At 41.5% G+C, this 23,626-nt stretch overlaps 1 protein-coding gene across 7 annotated transcripts in view; it reads right to left on the reverse strand.

The window, feature by feature from the left end:
* The window catches only part of RAPGEF2 (Rap guanine nucleotide exchange factor 2), a 190,301-nt gene extending 169,012 nt beyond the window's left edge, over window positions 1-21,289 (reverse strand). For 5 of the 7 annotated variants that reach the window (XM_064449787.1, XM_064449782.1, XM_064449785.1 and 2 more), the window contains exon 1: window positions 20,887-21,288. In XM_064449787.1, coding sequence (XP_064305857.1) covers window positions 20,887-20,955 — 69 coding nt within the window. In that variant the 5' untranslated portion in view covers window positions 20,956-21,288. Of the gene's footprint in view, window positions 1-20,886 lie in introns of all 7 variants that reach the window. The other 2 variants (XM_064449788.1, XM_064449786.1) reach the window with 2 other exon arrangements.
* Window positions 21,290-23,626: the final 2,337 nt, after the last annotated feature.

The raw sequence follows: 23,626 nt of genomic DNA on the forward strand, positions 1-23,626 counted from the left end.
TATTAATTTTGGATGTTGCTTCTGTTCTGAAGCAGTGCTAGCACTGTATCTACCAATGCCAGCACAGATACCTTCCTTCAGTTTTCTTTTGGTTTGCCTGTTCTTAAAGAAGAATGTAGGTGTCTTAGGTGTTGCTTCCGTGAGACCTGCTAGAAGCTTCTTCCACTGTGTCCAAGGCCAGATCCCAGAGAGATCCAAGATGGGCCCACCACTGGCCAAGGCAGGGACCATCAGCAATGGTGGTAGTGCCTCTGAGATAACATGTTTAAGAGAGAACAAAAAAACATGCAGCTAGAGAGAGGAGCAAGAATATGCGAGAGGAACAACCCTGCAGACACCAAGGTCAGAGAAGAAGGAGGGGGAGGAGGTGCTCCAGGTGCTGGAGCAGAGATTCCCCTGCAGCCCTTGGTGAAGACCCTGGTGAGGCAGGCTGTTTCCCTGCAGCCCAGGGAGGTTAATGGTGCAGCAGGTATCCATCCACCTGCAGCCTGGGGAGGACCCCACACCAGAGCAGGTGGATGTGCCCAAAGGAGGCTGTGACCCCATGGGAAGCCCACACTGGAACAGGCTCCTGGCAGGACCTGTGGCCCCATGGAGGGAAGAGCCCACGCTGGAGCAGTTTGTGAAGAACTGCAGCCTGTGGGAAGGACCCACATTGGAGAAGTTCATGGAGGATTGTCTCCTGTAGGAGGGAGGAGGGTAAGAGGAGGAGTCCTCCCCCTGAGGAGGAAGGAGCAGCAGAGACTGTGTGATGAACTGGCCACAACCCCCATTCCCCGTCCCCCTCTGCCACTGGAGGGGAGGAGGTAGAGAAATCAGGAATGAAGTTGAACGCAGGAAGAAGGAAGGGGAGGGGGCAAAAGGTGTTTGAAGATTTGGGGGGGTTTTGTCTCATTATCCTACACTGATTTGATTGGTAATAAATTAATTTTTTTCCCCAAATCAAGTCTGTTTTGCCCAGTATGGTAATTGATGAATGATCTCTCCCTGTCCTTGTCTTGACACATGAGCTTTTTGTTACATTTTTCTCTTCCCTGTCCAACTGAGGAGGGGGAGTGATAGAGCGACTTTGGTGCGCGCCTGGTGTCCAGCCAGGGTCAACCCACCACAGCAAGTTTTGCATGTAAGGATGCTTCAAATTTGAAGTTCTTGCCTGTTTTATTTTACATTTGCATTGTTGCTATCAATTCCAAATTGTTGCAACCAATTTTTAAGCAACAAAAACTTCAGGTATCAGACCTGTATTTACAGATACTATATTGTCAATGAAACAGGGACAAGAGGTTAACTAGCTCCCAATTTTCCTCCTACAAGCACTGTTTTGTAGCCAAGCATAGAAGTACAGAAAGGTTGTTTATCTTACTAATTTACTATATCTGGTCCCTCCACAGGAAGAGTTTATCCTCCCCCTATAACCATACAGTCACAAATCTATGTATTTCCCTCCTCCCTTTTACAATAGCAGCACTTTCTTTTCAAAAGACATGCCAAACTAGTAAGATCATAAATACTACTATAAAAGAGCCAGTCATCCCATGCCCCTGCTCACCCTCCCGAAATATGAAATAGTCAGTAGCCCAACCTTTACTTTAAAGTCAGCCTGCCCAGTGGTTTCATACAGTGATATCTATCATCTCTCTTTTTCCTCTCCAAATAGGGTTTGTAATGAGTTGTGTTATGTTTTTGTAATCTATTGGAAAAAGAGGACTGTTTCAGTTTCTCTTACTAATAGCAGCCTAGTGAGATGAGGCACACCTATCAACATCACAGACATCCAAAAACTTAAGACCACCTGCAGATCAGTTAGCTTAACAGTCATTTAATTCATTGGTGAAGTAATCCTTGTACAGGAAGATATCAAGGAGACTGCAAACACTTCACCAAATTTCGTTAAAATGAAAGCTGTTATTATCACTCCTACACTCCCTCTTCTCTCCAGACAGGTCTATAAAAAGAACAGCCTGCGAAGGCAGTCAAACCTAGCTGACATGAGCAGAGACATCTGCAAAAGCTGCTTTGCCAGTACAGTTTATGTCGCTTCTCAGAACAAAATGAGTATTTGGTGATATGACATGATTAAAAGCATTTTTGTTGGTGTAAAAACTGATCAGACCGTAAGTTAGGCTGGTACCACTGTACAGATAAGCATCACCAACATTTCTCTTCCTTCTGAGAGCCCCGATCCAGACACAAGAAACTCCCACAGCTACAACACTGTATGCAATTTAGGTATGACACTATAGTCTCTTAAGTCAGTGGATGAACAGCTTCGCCAATACAATTCATTTAAATCAAGGAGTTCCTAAAATCCGATTCCAGTTAAAGCATACTTCTGCCTGGATCTGAATGAAAGCAATAGTGGGTGGAAAAAAAAAAAAAATCAAACCAGAAATAAGAAGCTGGTCATACTTTAAAAGCCCTTCACACAATTTTGTAATAGAAGATGTTCACGTACTTCCTTCTGTAAATTCAAATTACAGACAGTTACAGTTGTCTGTAAGCAAAAAAAAAAAGGGCCGAGTCACTAGAAACTCAAGTCCAACGCTTTCTCCTTACCTAACCTTCCTCCGAACATTACTTTCTTGTGCCACTACAGTAAATGAAACAATCTGTCTTTCTAAAGAGGCACAAATCAAGTGCTAAGTGGCTGGAGGGGACAGTTAACAGCGGGGGAAAAAGGAGCTACCTGGAAACATGCACCACGTACTCTGACCGCCTATTTCACTTCTATTTCACTCCTTTTCCTACATTACCCATCTGGGGTTTAGCTTTTAAAAGCCACCAAACTCTTAGAAAGATATCATTCTGGTAAAGTGGTTAATATTCACCTACTACATGTCAGAACGTCTCACAAAGTAGTACCAACTCTGTTGGCTGTTAGGCTGCTTCTGGTGAACATCACCGCACTTCATTATTTAACAGCTTCCTCAGCCTTCAGAAACTGTCTGGACTAGTGGGCTGAAGGTTATTAACATTTTAAAATGCCTGCAGCTAATATTTCCAAGTTGTGCGAGACAGTAATTATTGCCCATATTATTCTTAAATATTAGCACCCGTTCACAAGACACAACGTACACTTTCAAGCTGGCCATTACATGCCTTTTGCATATGAACACTCTCCCCCACCCCCCCAGGTAAGCTACACCAAGTTCCTCTTAAGAGAAACAGGGCAAAATATCGGTACCAAATTATCTTTCTTGGGTTTGGATAATGGAGGATGTTCCATTAGGAAGAAAAGGTAATATTAACATGGAAAAATACTACTTGTATACAAAATGCATTCTAGAGTTACAGGATGCTCTCTTCATTCTGAAGGACAAAAAAAATTACAGATGGTTATTTCAATAAAAGCCTTCGACAGCAGCAGAGCAGTGCTCAGGTTGACGCAGCGCATCTCATCTAGGCAAGCCCCACAGGGAAGAAAGGAGAAAAAAAGCATCCAAAGACAGTTTCACTAATAATCTTTTCTTGTTGCTATTAAGTTTGAGTGGTGAAAGCTTTCACCTCATCCGCACAATTTTGAATATTTTTATAGGCTAACCACGGAGATCCAAGAATCCATGTAAGGATGTGGTGTAACTGCATTAGCTACTGAAGACTACATGATCCTTCCACATTCGTGTAGCAAGTCAAACTGCAGGGCACCAGAAACATCTTTTGTCATCCTTAAAGAACTGGAAGATACACAAAAATAATTTTCTCTTGGCAGTGCTGACAGTAAGTGCACACGGGTGGCAGGAAGACAGCATCAGATAACGTGATTGTGGTGTTTTAAAATTAACTTTTTACTGACTCAGCCAATTTAAATGGCTTTAAGGTCCCTCCAAACAGCAGCCTACCAACAACAGTCCCATCAACAGCAAAGCCTTAAAATCTTGTGAAACAGGCAATGGCTTTCAGCTGTCCACAGAATTACAGAAGAGCAGCACAGTCATAATGCAGGAACACCAGAAAGGTTTTTTTCTCTACATTGCTGTCATTGGAAGTACCATAACTTCCAGTGATGCTCAAAGGAGCTGGACACAAGGATACACACACCAGAGGGTTTATTTATAAGAATTCAAACTGGATGGAAAAAAGAGCACTCAAGTCCTCTACTCGCTCTCCCAGCTCTAGTGACAATAGAGAGCAAAACAGTCTGCCATTAAAATATTTGCTTACATATGTAAAAATATACCTTTTATTCTCAGTCTAAGTTTACACTGACAATAAAAGCATTTCTTAGCATCCATATCCACAATTTTTCCCACCAACACTTTGTGAAGTGCCAAACAATCAGCAGCTACCAGAAAATGCACAAGAAAAAGCGTATTCCTCAAACTACATAGAAATCCAGTTAAACTTCAGCATTCCACTAAAATTTATTAATTAGTACTTCTGGATACCATCTATATTTTTAAAGCTAGCATAATGTTTCAATAATTTATTTGCTAGCTGATTTTCTAGATTACAGCCTTAACAGGCCAGGGGTAAGACTGACAAACTACTACCCAAAACCCCAACTATGTAATACCAATTAGGAAAGTACATCCTCATTCTTACACTTCTGAATGGTATTTTATAATCCTCCTACACAAAGTGGAGAAGTTTTGTTTCTTTTTAAAAGAACATACTTTTTGTTGAAACTGAGAATAATTATGAAATGTTACATCTATATTAATAGCAACTGTAACCCACAATAACTGAAGACAGACATCATAATGAGAACAAAATAACAAAAAACACTCCACAACTGAACATTCAGAGCATATTCCTGTTGTTTCAAACATTTCATGCTACCAATCAATACAATTTCAGTGCAGCTAAGTTAGTTTCAGTTGCCATAACACATTTATTCTTAATGCAAAATAAAACAAAACCAAAGAAACCGCACACACCCCGCAGGACAGCAAGGACATTTTCTTGATTTTATCCAAGTGTAAACAGATGTTTGAATAGCATTTTTTAAATATAAACACAGAAACCATTTCTAATGTGTGTCATTTCAGTATCATGTTGTTATTACTGGGATCTCTATTTTTTAATAAAAAGCAAATGTAAACCAGACTATTGGTTAAATAGAAATTTCATAAGTAACAAGCAAAAAAAAAACTAGGGTTTTGTTTTGTTTTGTTTTTTTTTTTTTTTTTAATTTCAGCACACTAAGATGTCAGTGCAATCACTATCTTATCCTTCAGATTTTGATGGTATATGGGATTTATAAAAAGGGGTGTTTTTAGAGTTGGGGAGGACTCCGTCCATAAGCAGCAAGTAGACTTCAGTCATTATGACAAACTGAATTCCCATTTACCCCTAAAGAACTTTTTCCTCGTATTTTTCATTAATCAAAATGAATAATTTGGGAATTTCAGAAAGCTGAATTCCGGCAGCACAAACCAATCAGAAATAAAGATCCACACACAGAAATGCCTGTAATTATGAAGCAAATGAGAAAAGAAGCGAGAATGAACCGTAAAGCTAGAAGAGTAGACAGGAAAAGAAAAAAAAAAAATCACAGTTGATACTAACTAAGAGATTCTCAATCCGATAGAGAAAAAAAGCCTTCTGCTCATCCAAGAAACAGAATTAGGTGATGGTAGTATAATATGCAAGTTGACACACACAGAAGACTACCCACTATGTGGGTGATGCTGTACTAAGTAGTCCATAATTTTTTCAGTATCTGGCTTTTTTAAGAAGCCACTATCTTGCCCCTACCTGGAAGCTTCTCACTCTTTTCTTTACCTATCTTGGATCAAAACACAATCTTTGGGTTAGCAGGCGGTCTCATGCATCACTTACTTCCCCCACCCCCGTTTTTTGTTTGGTTTGGGTTTAGTATTTTTGTTATCTTTTAGGGGTTTGGGGGGGGTTGGGTTTTGGTTTTGGGGGTTTGTTTCTTTTTATTTATTTTTTAATAGCAGGAAAAACCTTTACCAAGTTCTTCAAAGATTAACTAAAATGGTGAATGAATTCCCTAGGAATAACTTTCCTTTAATATTCTCAAAGTAAAGAATTTGTAAGAGAATTAAGTCAAAATCTATTTGAACAGCTACTGTTTGTAAATGTATGTTCCTTCCAGCGCAGCCTCCTAATTAAAATTTTCTTACTCATGACTGCAGCATCTTCAAGTTTTGCAAGTGTACTCCAAGCAGGTTATCCTTCCAGAGCAGCTGCAATGCAGGCATCACAGGGACCATACTATCCATAGAGCTGGAATTTGCTGAAATGCCTCAACATCAACAACCCGCTGCTGAACACCCTTGCATTACCTGCAGACCACCATGTGTGATGGTCTGTTGCTGGATGCAGTCATAGCTCATCTACAGAACAATTAGATCTTGCTTTTACAACTACTTACAGCCACTAATTTGTCATTTTCTTCTGAAAAAAAAAAAACCACACCCAAAACATCCATCTCAAAAAGTAAATATTTATTCTGACATTTTAGAGAGCATTGAGACACTAGAAACAGAGTAGCTGATGCAAAAAGGATCATCTTCAGCACTTAACATGTGGTCTCTCGCCTTATTTTACAGCACTACCACTTCTACTCCTTAAATTGAATACAAATTTAGCCATTTTGACATGCAACCTGCTTTCAGTGGTTTCAAGGCCAGCTTTAAACAGACAGCAAAGCACCAAAAAGATGCTTACTATCCCTCTACGTTTTACAACTAGAAGACCTGACACAGAGGTTAGATGTTAAGGATTTTTTTTGTCTTCACTGTAGGTCCCTGTTATTTTACAGGGTTGGCAATTTGGAACACAAGAAAAACGGGAAAGCAGCCTAATTATTATGGTGACTATCTGAAAGCAAAAGAAAAGTTGTGAAAATGCAGAAGTTACTCTCCCTCTGCAGAGTCTATGGAGGATCTTGGCCAAGAAAAAAGGACCAGGTCCGCTTCACAAGCCTGCTGAGCACTGGGACTCACATTAAAATGACACTTGCTTTTTTTATCCCATCTTAGTTAAATACAGAATTAAAAACTGATATCCCAATCATCACGGCAGCAAGAAGGTTAGAAGCAGCGTAAATGCAGAAAAAGATTTTATTTGTTATTGTTTCTTAACAAATGCCACACTAACTTTTGGAATAAACTTAAAGAAGTCTGGTCCATACTTTGAATTTCAACAGCTAAAATAGCTTTGAGACATACAGAGCTGGTTTCATAAGCCTCTTTCAACTGGCACTGCACACTGAGGATGAGATTGTTAAACAGTGACAATTACATTCACAACTTGTTTTCTTGAAACATGTTCAAGACAACAGATTGCAGAGTCTCTTAAAAGTAAATGCAAAGTACAAAACACAAGTCAGGTCCATTACATAAAGTTATACCATAGCCAGATACAGGAATCTGAAGTTAAACAAAATATTCAACTACTGTTGACAGTCCTAGTTCTAAATGTAGTTTGTTGTATATGAAAATATAAAACAATGTAAGACAAAGTCAAATGACAAAATAGTCATTATAGACTACATAACATACTGCCAAATCTGTATTCCAAAAAGGAGGAGTTACTGGTCATCAGTAGTTTCAGTAAGTGCATAGATTTAAATAAATTTTTAAAAGGAGAACCTCACAACAAGACCTGGGGGCAGGGCCTTTGTTTAGTTAAAGATTTTAATCATGCCTTCAAATATAGCTTCATTTTCAACTCCTTATAGCAATAGCTATTCCTCAAAAGTACTTTAAGGTACATGCTTGCTCTAAGTGGTCATACCACAAGCATCCGAGTTCAGTTGCTCTGCTGCATAAACAACTGCACAAGCTTTAATCACTACGCAGGGCTGCTCATGAGAACTCAGTCCCGAATTTAAGACCTTGCACCGAAACATGACTACAACAAAACCAGTTATTTTGCCAAAAACATTCATTGTACTCCCACGTCTTTGCTGCCCTGAAAACTGTCATACTGTCTCATAGGACTGGTTTAAGTAATTGCCTTTTGTTTACTAGTTGGGGAGAACCTCTTCTGTACCCCAGAACTTGCTGAAAACTTCATGTTTCATGGCCATGAGATTCTTATTATTGCCTCCAAGGGGGGAGACACCATTCACATTTAAGGTCCTCCATGGCCTTAAATGGTTGGTAGAAGCATAGTGAATGGATGAGCACGGGGATGTTGGGGGGACAACAAATATATACGCTTCTGTCTGAAACAAAGTCATTAAGGTCTGAAAATCCACACAGGAAATAAGTCCTCCAAGTAGGATACACCCTATATTCCCCTGCCTCCACATCACAACCAACGTGTAGACTCTATTCAAAACAGTAATAATTCAAAATAAAGTTGTTACTGCCTTTTGCATTTCAATCAGTCACATAACTGAGGTGGACACCAAGAGATGATTTTAAAAGTTTCATTTTTGGAGGTGAAGCAGTATATGCCACAGAGCATGAAATCTGCAGAGCTGAGGTTCTGTGTTTCATTGTGGAAAAATACTTTCTGTACAATTCCTTTTGGGAAGGAGAGAGGAGAGGACATGCCAGAAAACCACAACAAGTAGCGTTTTTGGAGGAAGGCACTTCCTGACCTTAGCTTTCAGATAAATCCCCAAAGTCAAGACATCTATAAATAGAAAAAACAGGAAAAGAAATCAAGATATCATATGTCACTTGTATAAAGCAGAAATTTCATTTTTCCTTAAAAGAAATTCTGATATAATTTTCTTAAAGCACAGTGTGTAAGTAGCCATGTCTTACCAACCTAGAGACTGGCCCTGCTATTTCTTCGTTATCTCCTGGCTCATTTTAAAACTGATTTAGAAATATTCTTCACTACTGTTCATAAATAACATTCAAGCCTTTCAACACACTCAGGCAACTTACCACAGACTCTCAAAACCATTTTAGCACGTTAATTGAGTTTAACACATTATGGTATGGTCACAATACTCGGCAAGATTATTTAACTTCTTCCTAGCACTTTATGGGTTTTGTCAAGTTGACAAGTTCTACCTGCGTTATTTCCTACCAAAACTAAGATTACCCTGGAACATCCAGGGCAGGTATTAATTCATTATGTGTAGTTTAAAAAAGTCATCTTGGGAACAGCATTTCAGCAGCTATGTAACAGCAGAGGTGACAGGCCAATATTTGGCTGACAAATTGTGACAAGCACACTCTAAAAATAAACAGCAACGTATGAGGCATGAAGCAGTAAACATCATGAAGCTATAGCCAACATGTTGGACTGCCTTTTTTTTTTCTAAATAGAAACCTCATGCAATAAACCAAGATGCCTTGTGAAGTTACCCACAGTTAACAAAAGTAATACTTCACCTAAAAGCTATTTATAAAGGCCGGGGTAACCATTAGAGCACCTGTTTCAAACAAACCTCCTTTGTTCAAAAGAAATGTAAGGTAACTCATATGCTGGAACATGGGCCAATGTCAACAGCAAATCCAACTGGATTTATGTAGGTTGTGTCACTATAAAACGTGTTACTGTGGTCATGGCTAAATGTTCATTTACTATCAAGCTATAATGGACTGTAAGAAAGTGCCATTATTTTCTCTTTACTTTTAAATTCACAAAGAATATTTGTTCACAAAAGAACATTAGACCTTAAAGAGCAATGCTAGTTTATCGACCCAGTAAAGTTAGAAATCTGACATACGCCAATTCCAATGAAGACATACTCAGGGTATTTGTACTTTTTGTTTTAAAACTGTACAACAACTTGTCTAATGTACACTGCATCGCAATTCGTAAATAAAGAGTTTACTTCCCACTCGGAAATTAATACATGTGAATGAAAGCATTAGCCAAAACCACCCTGCTGTTTCTTTCTAAGTGCTCTACTAATAAGAAAAAAATATATGAAGTGGTGACTTTAAGGTACAAAATTTAAAAATACCAGCAAGAGAGGTTAGGAAAGGGAGAAAACAACACATCAAATTAATAAGACAGAAGTTAAATCATTGTACAGGGCTAGGTACAAAGAACAAATAAGAGAAGGTAGAAATGAAAAAAAGATTAATAATTCACCTGGGGATTCAGAAACATACCATCTTCTCATGTGGATCAAAAAAGAAGTATTCTTCCACAAATCTCAAATTTCTTTGCTCAAGGTACTTAGAATTGCTTTACAAAGCTAACAAGGCCTTTATACACCACCATGTCACACACAATTGTATTTTCCAGCAATATTCAGTAGTCCAGGAATTTTTCAGCTACTAAAGCTGTATGTCTCTAAAAGGTGCCTTAAATAAGAGAGTCTTACAAGCTTCTTAAAGAGGATTTAGGAATAGTGGAGACCAGCTATCCACCAATACTCAGTCTGGTAAAGTAAGAGCTAGGAGCACTAAAATAGACAGCTACCTAAAATATAGCGGAGATAGAATATACTCTTCCACATCGGCACACAACTATTATCCTTCCCTTGGCGCTGTTACCTCAAATTATTCTTAATAGCTGACCTGGAATTGTGTTGCCATCTGATAGTCGTTCAGTGGCCTACAACCAAGGAGTTGGCATTTTCAAACTAAATCATCACACATTGAAATACGGCATCGGCACCAATTAGCAGCTTTCAGCAGTAACAGAGAAGCAGTGACAAGGATGGAAACTCAATTACCCTCATTCCAGCAAGCGCCTGTTCCCGGTCAGCATGTAGCTGGCAGGGCCACTTGTGCTTCCACACCTACAGCGCGTGTGAAATACTTCAGTTCTCAGATCGGACCACTGCATGCCATTCACGCAGGGGTCCGATTTTTTTATGCTTTTTGTAACGAATACATTATAGACCCCCCAACAAATCTGTTGTACCATCTAGAAATGTGTACACCAGATCAACAGAGACCACAAAATGCAAGCCAGACTGTGACCCTCACAACTACCTTTCCATAATTCAGAGTGGAAACTGCCTCACTGGGAGTGTTTACCATCTGCTCATGACCTCCTTAGCAGGGAATATATTCAAACTACTTAGCTACTGCACTAATAAAGAAGAGTTTAGAGCGAGAGAGAGAGAGACCACCTGACCAGCAGTCATTAACCAATGCAAAATCTTATTTCTTCATACTCTGGTGGAGCATCCTCCATTAACTATATCCCCACTTATTGTTTTTCTTAAGCTACTTGTCCTTTGAGACTAGAACCAAAAAGGAATCTATACAAACCATATTCTCCATGTTCTCAAGACATATTTCATCCATGAGCTAAATTAATATTTTACAAAGAACAGTACTAATGTAATTTCAATCGATGGGCCGCTTACTGCTTTCACTGGAAAAGCTGCCAGTCTCTAAACACCTTCAACAGGAAATCACAACATGCGTCAAGATCAGCTACATCACTTCAGCATCTTGTTATGACTTTAGTAACTGGCACAAAAAGCCCAACCACACAAAACACCTTTGCCACGCACTCTGCTTCAGCAGCACCCGGCACCCACATTTTTCTTCTCATTTTTGAATCTTTTTGGGGACTCTGGTTCCTCCAGGGTCAAAGAACAATTCCACAGGCAGAGCTCTGCAGCAGGACCGTCAGGGCAGGCACAGCCAGCTCCCTTCCTCTTGCTTTTTAATAGCAATGTTTTCTTGCCAGCTATCACAGAATGCAGCGATACTTTAACATCGCTTGTCTGCTGTGGGGCCTGCTCTTCTTCAATGATACAACTTAATGCAATTTAACTACATTTTAATTTAATTTATGAAGTTCAAACCTATTTCAACACTAGTATCGTCTTCATAAATGTAGTAAAATGCCACAACTTGACTTCAAAATATTGAGGTAGCTATTTAAACAAAAGTGTGTCTTTTTTTACTATAGCTGTGCTGTAGGTCGTTCAGTTTTTTCACCCGTAAAAGTACGTGATCAGGCACCGTGTCTGCTTCAGCAGCACGTCCCTGCGCCGCTGTGCAGATTGGGGAGGACACTTCTGACACCCACAGCAACACTGTCAACGGACTCAAAGAAATCTGGAAGACTGCACAGCCAAGTCTCTCAGTTCGAAGTGTATCTAACTATCTACTAGTGCGTACGTTGCGTATTCTGACATGTCTTTCATCAAATAGAGGAAATCCACACAACCATTCAAATGAGTGCTGGCTACTCCCACAGTTGCAACATACTATTGATTTCAGCAAGGCTACATATTTTGAGAAAGTGTTCCGTGCAGGTGAGGGAATGGTTCCCTGGCAAGATTAAGCACTTAAAGTCAAAGTAAAAACATCATAGGGTACATATTTTAGGTATGTCCCAATAGATTTCAGACACCAAACAGAAAGGTGTACGTGTCTTGACTTGCATACCAATAGAATTGTTTCACCCCACGTACTTGCTTCCCCCCAGGAAGAGAGCCCACCAGCATCCATTTTTCAGCTACCATACAACAAAGCAACACAAATATAGACAAGTTTAGTTTCAGTCTTTGCAATACAACACAAAAAACAGGCTTTAGCATCTCTTATCGATCCAATTCAAGGCACGCAATGGTAGTATTACTACCCAGGTTTCTTGCCATTGCTATATTTTAATGGGGAAAAACCTTAGAGCTAGGGACTTACTACAAAAGTTTCCTTTAATGTTAATTTTCAGAGGAAACAAAAATGGAAGACTTCTCTCTCAAGAAGCATCTTGCACAAATGCCTCATAAGTAAAAAAAAAAAGAGTCATTTTAGAAAATGCATCAAGGACAAAATCTCACAATATTCCATCCAGTTTAATTTTTCTGATATTTCAAGACAGTGTGTGAAAATGGAGCACTGTACACTCTCTGGGGGAGGTTAAGCTGTTTCAGACATACCTACACACAGCCAAAGTATTTATTCTCAATCTTGTAGCATAAGTCTTCACACCTTCAGCTGCATCAACACTGACATTTGGAGCCATAATCTAAACCATAGCAAGTCACTTAGATTTTAGAAAAAAAACCCTCACACACCACCTCTCAAAAATAAGTCACTTCTGTTTGGCTAACAAGATTGTATCACTTATCCTGTTTATATTGTAGCCTCACAAACAGTTGGATCAACACAAATGAGGCAGCAGAGAACATCAGCATGGGAAACAAAGCTCTTAAACAAGCTTTGCTGCTAGAAAAATACAATGTACCACGAAAGATTTAGACTCTGGCTTCAGCAAGTCAAATCTCAGGCAGAAGCTTCTTCCAACTGTATTGGTGGTACAGCCTTGTTTTCCCATCAACTGCTTACAAACCACACGTGCGTAACATCCTATCTCACCCCTCTAAGATTTAGTTTATTTTTTGCTTACCAGAACAAGTCTGAGTGACTAATTTCAAACAGAAAAGGCTGTACCAATATTTTTTTCCCCAACTACAGAAAAATTAAAATAAAGATGGGAGGGGCAGGAGTATCCTTAAAAATACAGAACTGCAAATACAAACCAAAAAAAGGAAAAAAAGCAGAATCAAAAATTTTAAAGCATCATCCCACAGGGAACAGGATCCATCTTCCCCTTTAGAAATAACAATGAAATAAGTGTTTTTATTTATTAAGCCAAGTTTATTTTAGCTTTAAGATATACAAAAAGCAAGCAAACAAAAACAGTCTGGTAAAGACAGTCAACAACAGGCATGCTGGATCAACATGACTTCCATGAAACTTAATACCCTTTCCCAGGTAATTTACACTGATACCAAATGCATCTTCATTGTGTTGCTTGTGTTTATCACAATACATAAAAGAAAAATTGAAAAATCTTGCTATCCACAGAAATATTTATACAAGAAAAAAGTGAAGGATTCAATTTTTATCAGTCCTGAGAAGTAAACTCATGCTTTTTCTTTTTTGTAAGAACATTTAAATATTTTAACCATATCTTATTCCTTCAGTGTTTTGATCAGGTAATGATATACATGCTGCTCATTATTGTTGGCCAGAATTCTTTAGAACTATCAACTATTAAATCACTTTTATTCAGGTCAGACAAGGCAGACATACACAAAGAATACGTCTACAGATATAAGGGCATAACACAGAGATACCCAGAGAGAACAAATAGCTATTTTTAACTCCAAAACAAAGCTGTAAGAAAAGCACTGCAGTAGGGCTCCTCTCCCTCCCTTTTCAAGAAAAGCGGTCAGCCTCACCAAGTTCAGAAAAAAGGGAAGCGGAGCACCACTTCCATTTCGAGACTTATTCAAATACATCCCTTCACGCAAAATACATCCAGCAAATTAAATCTGCAACACTGGCTGCAGCAAACAAGGCGCGCAGGCTCAGCTGCCCTTCACAAAGCATCTTTGTAGAGCTATCTTTCTGCCAGCGCTCCTTTTGAATTCCCAAACAATACCTCGCAAAAATTAGATCTCCTACTGTGGGAAAGTTCCCAAAACACAAGCCAAAATATATTTTCTCATGAGGATACAAAACCCTCAACGAGGAAGTCAAAGTTCTTACAATGACTGTTCAGTATACTTATGGTTATTCCTGAAACATGCTAGCAAATTGAGTAGCAGCTTTCTGACTTAGGGGAAAAAAAGCTATCAAAATCAGATCAGTAATTCATCAGAACGAATTGGTAGCTACCACTGAATAATTCGCATAAACATACAGACTTGTAAAGACTTTTAAGCATACAGATTTTTAAAAACAATGGAACTCACAAAACAGTAACTGTTTTCACAAAACCTTCACTAACTCCTATTGTAATAAGCATAAAATAAATGAAGCGTCTTCAGAGATTGCATTTAAACCCTTTTTTTTCAGGTGCAAAGTGTTTCCATAAATAACCCACGGAACACTATCTTCCTATTAAGGAAAAACATGATTTTGGGAAAATGCTTGTGTGCCATTTACTTTTGCTGATCTACACTTTCACACCCAAGACAAGAACAAACTGTCAGTCTTTTTTGTCTCTCAAGTTCAACAGATGATTTTGCTTATTACTAGTTTTAGCAGAAGGGCAAGCCTAGCCACAGCAGTTGGTATTGCCTTGTGATAACCCTCCTCTACCGCAGCCTCCCCAGCAGCACAGGCGGCTACCCCCTGACCCACCAGAGGGGTGAATGAGGACAGGTGGGACGGTGCTGTCGTTGGCATGACCAAGGGTACAGACACACGCTCTTACATCTCAGCAGCACGTTAAGAGGCAAGTAGACAAAAAAAAAAAAAATACAAACTTGGGCTGAGCAGCAGATTCCTGGGCTTCAGGCACAGCAACTTTCCTAGGCAAGCTTGCCATGGAAAGGCAAGGCACTATCATTACGTTCCCAGCTTTTACGTGCAGGAGAGTATGTCCACAAGGCTGTCAAAAACATGCTCGCAGGAACGTATCCTGCCTGAACCCAGTGCAAACACTTCTGCAGCCACAGCAGGGCAGAAATCAAAAGCAAACTCTAACAAACAATTAATCAAGTAGGAAACTACACAGAGCTTATCAGTGCTACAGTTAAACCTCAATTTCCAAGTTACCCAGTTTCCAGTTGGCTTGGATATGTACAGCTAACCGAGCTGCAATCTTCTGACATAATGACAAAGCAGACAAGCGTTTAGGGCAAGGCTTCAAACTGGCGAAGGCTCCCTGATCACACCGAGGTCCTTGTAAGCATTGGTGAAACTCATATTACCACAGGATACAGAAATTTACAAATGCAGAAAGTACCAGCCCTATGACAGGGGAGAACTACTGCAAAAGAAATTAAAAATGCAATTTTCTCACTGTTCTCAAAACTCTTAGCAACAAAGATATGAACAGCTATGGGAAAATGCACCCTCTGTCAGAAAGACTGGGAAATAAACATATTTTCTTTCAAAACAAACAGGATACTGAGCAGCTTGTTGCAGTGCATGCCCTTAGGTTTGGGAAGGACACGAAAATTGTCAGTGGAAGTTCAGAATCAGACATTCCAGGGCTGCTTCGACAGACTGAGATTAGAGAGGTTGCAAGAAAACTTGAACTACACAAGGGGTTTTGGTTTTAGCTATCAGCCACAAAGAGACATTCATACAATTAAGTTTGTTGGGCATAAAATTATCCTGCATAGTAATCCTGGCTCAACAGAAAAAAATTAAAAACAAAAACAAGTATACTTACTGCAAAAATACATTCTCTAATATTATTTCGGCACTAAACAAATACATTACTTGCTTTGTCAGGTAAAGGTCTCACTTTTTCCAAATAGTTACTTTGGGTTTTTATCCTCCCAGTTAAATGGTGAACGCAGCCAGAAAACCTTCTATGACCAAAGGTCTCTATATAAATGTCTATTATAACTTCTTCTGTTTTATCTGTATCCATTTCCCACTTACAGCCCAAGAGACACCAAAAGACACCACTTAACTTACAGCTCGTCAGCCACATTCTGGGGATGTTAACTATTTTGAACAAGTTTCCAAAACTGTGCAACATCTGGAAGGCTTTTTTTGCTCAGACCAGCTACCCTTACTTTGTGATGGTACCTTTACCTAAAGCCGACTGCCAAGCAAGAGGCAAGTGCATGGACCAAGACCTTGCAACTGCCTTTCTTCATTAAGCTGCGTCGTTAACCACGCTCACAATGTTAACACCAAATGTAAGAGGCTCGTGCCCTCACTTCTGAATTAGTTACTGGAGACAGCAGCAAGCCTAAACACCACCATGGGAAGTGCAGTTAGGAATCTCATTTTGTTGGCCAAACGGGCTCCCTCCCAAAAAAACCAGAATGCCAAATCTTGCAAACTCAAGCTACTCCTGAATTACTACAACGCCCTGAGATGCGTGATGGCAAGACCATTTTAACGATGTAATGCAGCCAAATATCAAGCATCAGGTGTCGCAGTCCTACACTTTTTCAAAGCCACTGAGAACCAGCAGGAGAGTTTAGCAACAGAACCGGTTCTCAGCATTTTACTGCTGTTAGCAGCATGACAACAGGGGTTATCTTTCTCTTTAAATACTAGCATCAAAAAGATGGTAATGTAGCATGTTGACAGTGAAAAAAAAAAAACTGAAACCAAAACTCAAGCTCCAAAATACTTGTTTTCCAAATGAAAGAAATCCCAAATAAGCTCCTTTGAAAATGATAATTTTAGTCTTCTGCTGTGTTTGATATAAATACACACAATAAGCCTGAATTTAAAGACTAAGTATAATCCTTTATGCTAGACTCCTACATAAAACACTTATTTTGTATGATCCCACGAAACCAGGCTGCCTCATACCTATTTGCTAAGAGATCACTATAGCAAGAATGAAACGTTCGTTTCTGGCTTATCTGAAGATTGCACGCAATCACACTATCAGTGGTAACAAGCATAAAAATAACACAGCTGGGGAACAAGCTGAAAGTTTATTTAGAAAAAGAACAGGTACATCCTATAATTAAACCATTGTTCCTCTCGAGTGCTCAAGAAGGGAGTATCTGCGCAGTAGCGGCATCCTGTTTAGATGTCTTCTGACATTAAATGGCGCGCTAGTATCAAACTAAGACCTACTGCACAGTTCTCCCCTCTCCCCTTAAGACACGGTCTGATGCTGTCTGTTACTTCTCTGCTATTCATTACTACTGTACTGAATTGCCTCCATGTACCACACTGGCAGTGTCCATAAGAAAACCTTAGGCACCTAACATATAAGGCATACATTAAAAAAAAATTCTTCCTGTAGACGTCACTACATGGCATGAAAACAGTGAACTAGTATGCAGAGTTTCTGAGGCAACTAGTTATTCACATACCATGCCATGCAAATGAGTCGTGAGGATAAAGAAAGAGATTAGAGCTTGGTTTCTCTTGTTTGAAAACAAAAGCAGCCCTATTTTTTCAGATTAAGTTACACCAGTATAAAACTGCACACTACCTAAGATGGCCTATGATGCCAATAAGAATTTGGTTTGAAAAAACAAAGCTATAACAGCTCATATAAGACGATGTTTGGAGAGAAAAAAAATAGATCGCTATTACTCACAGCTTAAGGGCATAAAGCCATTTGTAATTCATGAACATTTAGAAGTTAGATTCCCCAAAGTAGTTAAATTAACTTCCTAGTTCACGTCTTCAAAGAGAAAATGAATAGTTTAATAAAGCAATTAAAGAAGAGAGCTCTGTTACACAACAGGCATGTTAAAGTACAGGCCATGTACGTATTCTATTTTTGAGCTTCTTTAGTCAATGGAGTGTTGAGCTGTAATTCACACAATTCAGAAAAACTCTGTGAGGATACACCAGAGATACGTAGCTAAGAATTTTCCAAAGTGATTGCAGAGTACACTGCTTAGCTCCCTCAAAAAAAAACCCCAAGAGTCCCATCCAAAATTACCGAAAGACTTTTGAACTACAGAAGTTCATGCAAAGTTAAGTTTGCTTTCTCTGACAATGTGTATCAGATCTAGCAGTTCTCAAAGCTGTACATAGATACGAGCTGGTTATCCCACTGTCACTCCTCTCTTCTGAGCCTGCAGTGCAGTCATTTTGCCAAACTCACACCATGACAGTCCAGGGCAAATAGTAATGTCAAACGCATTATCTACCTCCTCATGATTTAAGAGGAGCTGAGCCCCAATGAATTTAAGGCAAGTAAGCAGCAAGTATGCTACTAACATACTTCTCTTGTTATTTCCTGTACTGACATGAATATGATAAATATATTTTTCTCTTTTCAACCCTCTCTCAGCTTTAAAGAAAGATACCTCATGACTTCTCAAAAGCCAAAATTAACTATCTTTATGAGACAGTGTAGCAAGGAAAGGAAAATACAAGTAAACAGACAATAAGAAGTTACTTTAACGGAGGAAGAAAAAACAAGGTCTTTGTGTGTTTCTACATAAACATCTTTTTAATTTTACTTAGTGGCTGAAAGAAGATGCGCATAAGCATATTCCTTTCAAATTCCAGTACGGCTGTAAAATAAAACTAAATTTCCATAACAAAGACCTAACATTAGAAAACTCCTCAACACACACAATTAGACAGAGCCGTTCACAAAAATGCCAACCAAGTTTTCTGCTGCAAGCCCTGCTCTCCCCAGCAGCAACAGGAGGGCACGCCTGATCACTGGTTTCAAGTATTTCCAGTGCTAACAACACATTATGTTTTCCACAAATTTGGTCTTATTTGTGGATTATTTTGGCCAGTGTCAGCTTCGTGGATTTAAGGGTGGGTTTCTTTTCCTGTGGCGATTGCCACAGCAGGCCTCCGGTCTGCTGATTCGGGAAGTTTTACAGCATTAACGCAGCCCTGGTGTTCCTGATTTAGCTCTCTGCTCCATGCCCTTCACACCGGCTTTATCCCTGCATTCGGGCCGATTTCTTCACTGCGCCATTTCTTACTTTCTGTCCTTTTTTTTTTTTTGGTTATCCCTTCTAGAGGAGAGAGCCGACCGGCAAGGACAGGAGAAGCTTTAACAGTTCACACGGCACAGATCATGTCACGGGGGAAGCATCGTCCCCCAAGCCCAGGCTGGTGGCCCCACTACCTGACCAACTGGTTTCTGAGCATCTGCTGGTGTCGCTCCTCCTGAACAACCGCCAATCCTTCGATAGCCATCTCCTGAGGCCGGACGCCACCGGCAGGCTCCCCTGGCTGGAATTTATGTCTCTACCAATGCAGGGAACCTTGCTACCAGTTTGCAGAGAGTGTCCTCCCCAGGGGAGAGCACTCGGCCTCCTTCAGCTTTCACAACGCACTGAAGGGCTGGGTCCAGCACTGAAGGCAAACAGACATTTGGAAAAGGTCAAACAAGGACAGAGAAACAACTTTAGCACCATGAAAACACATTCCAGAAGCAGTCTGGGGTTTGGTGTTTTTTTTTAAAAAAAAAGAAAAGACAAAATAAAAAATATTTGCAAAAAAGACACACTAAATACAATGCCTATGCAGTCAGTATGTTTTTCCATGGGAGTTTTTATTTTCTCACACATATTCCATGAGCATGAGGATAAAAATAACATTACCACAATGACGTATCTATAGTAGGAGGAATGACTTATGGGTGCCGACCGAAAGTCAAGGTTTCCTCTTTGCCCCCAATTTGAAAACGTCACCAGCCAATCAGCCGCCTGCCAAAATAATCAGTAATACCATCTCTTCCCCAAAACCAGAACACAGGGACTGCTCAGAGAGCAAGGCGAGCCTTCAGAAAATAGGACAGATGGCATTACAACTCCAAGCAAAGTAACTCCTTGTATCATTAGCTACTGAACCGCGGCTTGATGTGGGGATCAGTGTAAAGCTTATTAGTCTTTAGACAGTTGGCAGCAACAGCCACTGCAGCAACCCTTCGGGAGCAGAAAGAACTCATTCAGTTTAGTTGTTTTTCAGGTCATGTTAAGTCAAAATGTTTCTCTACGTACTCCAGCCCCCGATGTAACCTTTCTTAGCCTCTCCAAGTGCAATTATGCTCACAAACAGCTTCGACTCGCCTACTCCTCCGACAAAGAGGGCTCCAGGAGCCCGGCGCAGGTATCTAAAACATTCCTGCCTGGTGCCATTGTGTAAGGATTTCACCCTACTTTGGAGAGCCAGGGCTTGCCAAGAATACCACTGACCTCAGCCCCAACATTATGAAACAGCGCTGCCAGCTCCAGCCAGCTATGTAAAAGTAGGGATTGAATTCAAATCCCGAGCCACAGCGTACTGCGGGATAACAACAAAATGAAACAAAACAAAAAGAAAACAATAAAATTATACTCCAAGTGCATTTTTTCTGTTTACCGGAAGCAACCTTCAAAATAAACTCAGCTGGCGTTTCTGCCCCCCCCCCCAAAAAAAAAAAAAATAATAAAATAATTAGGGAGAAGGGGGAAAGTTGTCGGCGTTAACGCGTTTCTTCCCTGCCCGGGAGTCGCCGCCCGGGAACGCCGCGCTGGGGGGCTCGGGGGTGGGGGCGAAGCCCGCGCCGAGCCGCTCCGCTCGGCTCCCCCGGGAGCGGGGCCGCGGGGCTCCGGCCTCCCCCCGGCCGGGCTGGGCGGGAGGGAGGGCGCCGGGGGGTGCGGGGGAAGGGGCCGCCTACCTGGGGGCTCCTCTCCGCCGGGTTCTTCATCACCGCCTGGCGGAAGCTGTTATCCACGTAGGACGCCATCGCGCCCCTCCCGCCTCCCGCCGCCGCCGCCGCCGCCGCCGCCCGGGGAGGGGATGGGGGAAGGCCGGCCGCGGCCTGGCGCTGCGCGGCCGGAGCGCTGGGAGCCGAGGAGGTGGGAGGCGGCGCGGCGCGGAGGCACCGCGGGCTCAGCAGCGCCGCCGCCCGGAGCAGGAGGCGGCGGCCGAGCCCCGCCGGTAACGGCGGCGACAACGGCTCGGCGCTCCCTCTCCAACCGGCGCTACGCCTCCCGCCGGCCCGCTCCGCCGCATCCCCCCGGGCACCGCCGCCGTCGCCGCCTCTCGCCTCCTCCTCCTCCCCCTCCTCCCATCCGGGCTGACGGGGGGCTCCGCGCCCGCCCCGGCGACTGGGAAGTTGCTGGCTCGGGGAGGCGGAGCGGCGGGGGGCGGGCCGGGGCGGGCCGGCGGGGGGCGGGGGGCTGCCTTAGCATCCTTCCCCCGCAGCCGCCCTGGGAAAGCCGTCCCTGCCGGTTGTAACGCACACACCCACCCACCCCCCCAAAAAAAAAGACGGCTGACGGGCCGTCGCCTTGGTCCCGAGGGGCGCGCGTCCCCGCAGCCTCGGCGGTGCGACCCGCGGGTACTGGCGGCGGGCAAGCCGGGCGTGAGTGAGGAAAGGCTTGAGCTGCTGCATTCAGTGGGTCCCTGGGCTGGGGAGGCCACCTGTTGCCCCTCCTCTCGAGAGGAATCCGCCCCGGCCGGCTGTCCCCTCCGTCATTGCTACCTGGGACAAAAGCGAGGAGGGGAAGCGGGTGAAACCTTAAACCGAACACTTTCCTGGGGGTTACCTAGCGGCTTCTCCCCACGTGAGCTTAAGTTTTTAAAGAATAAAGGTCTTGCAACATGGCTGATTTTCTTTGTTTACCACGACACCGAGCACGTCTCAGCAGCGGCTTGACAAATAGGAACCATGAAAGTATTATTAATGTGCCATTAGCGGCGGGGTAATACTATTAAATGTATTTGCTTTCACAAGCGGCGTATACCCTTTGCTGATATGGATCACGCAGCGTAAATAACGTGAACATTAAGAAATACGTTTAATTTCCAGTCGCTGGCAGGGGTTTACGCATTTTAATCACGACTACGGTGGTGTAATTTTTATTTGTATTTTTCATTTGCAAAAAATTCACAGGGGTAACCATTTTTTCCCCTCACACAAGATACGCTGTCGGTCTCGGGAGACAAAAATCTTACGCCTTTAGGCATACATGGCTCTCACACAGGCTGTGTCTTCAGACAGTAATCTACTAAATCAACCGATTTTCTACAGATGGTTCATTAACACAGATAACTCTCTGGGTTAATCCCGCTCATATGTGTCAGCAAAATATTTTTGCACCTAATACCAATAATTCTGGGCAGACCATGGGAAAAGGCTAGGGAGGGCTCCACATCCTGACTCATTGGTGGTTATTAGTAGTCTTTATGGGGGATTTTTTTTTTTTTTAACTAACAGATTGAAAATGTAATGTCCTTTGCCCTGAAAAAATAAGAGTTTTAAATATGCCTCGCATTCGTCATCCAGAGAGTATCATTTCTTCAAATTAATCAAGCCTGCAGCTACAGGAAAGTGCCAGCTCTTCTGAAGCTCAATTTACCAACCCGGAGTGCTAAGATTCCCCTTTTTTGTGGGGCATATGTATAGGGCGAGTGCCACAGGAATGCAAGGAATGCTCTCCTGGGCTCCGCTCCTCAATCACTTCAGGGCACCTATTCCCTTCTGCTACAGACTAGCTTGCCTGACATCTTCATATCTCTACATCAAAACAGAGCTACCCACTCTATTTTAATATGCAATTATCCTTCATTTCAGACCTATTGGCTCTAACAGCATCAAGTGAAGTTTTTTGCTCTGATTAAATTTTGTTGTATTGCCTGGTAACACAATAATACCTGTGATTCACAGTGATATTTAACTTCGGCCAATGGGATTCTGGGGGCTCCGATTGTACTCTGATCAGCGTAACAAGTCTCTCGACAGTTACAGACGTATGTCAAAGGCCTATCACACGCCACAGGAATTGTTAGACACAGGAACAAATGAAAGCTACAGAATTACATACAAATATTTAAGGATATGTTGCACTTACGCCTCTTTTAGTGTCTGTAAACAACATATTTGTATAACACAGGTGCTTCTGATTGTTTATATTCTCCATAGTGGATCCCAGTCTGTGTTCCGTGCTGTTTTTTTCTAGCTGAAATTAGAATAGTTCTTACATCTGGACAGAAAAAAAAACAGCAAATAATCATCAAGATACAGAGTAAGGACAATAATTATAAGAGAACACATGCGATTATCACTGGAAACCTAGGGGTTTTTTCCATGCAAATATTCAACAAAATAAAATTTGTAGCATCAAACATTTTTGCAAATTTCACATTCTCTTAGTCTCACTGTCTTTCCTGCTTTCTAACTTCAACAGTAGATCAGTATATTTTAGAATACGCACACATATGAGAATCTACCATTCATTTTGCATGTCTTTTGATTATTCCTCAATCTACATTATACTGCCTGATTTACAATGGACTGGGGGTGGGGTGGGTGGGTGTTGCACTGGTCATGTTATTACATTACAAAGGTTTCCTGCCCCATATTACACTAGGAAACCAAGAGTTAACCATGTACTTTACATGCAGTACATACA

The sequence above is a fragment of the Phalacrocorax carbo genome, chromosome 4, assembly GCF_963921805.1.
Source record: "Phalacrocorax carbo chromosome 4, bPhaCar2.1, whole genome shotgun sequence".
Taxonomy (NCBI): Eukaryota; Metazoa; Chordata; class Aves; order Suliformes; family Phalacrocoracidae; genus Phalacrocorax; species Phalacrocorax carbo.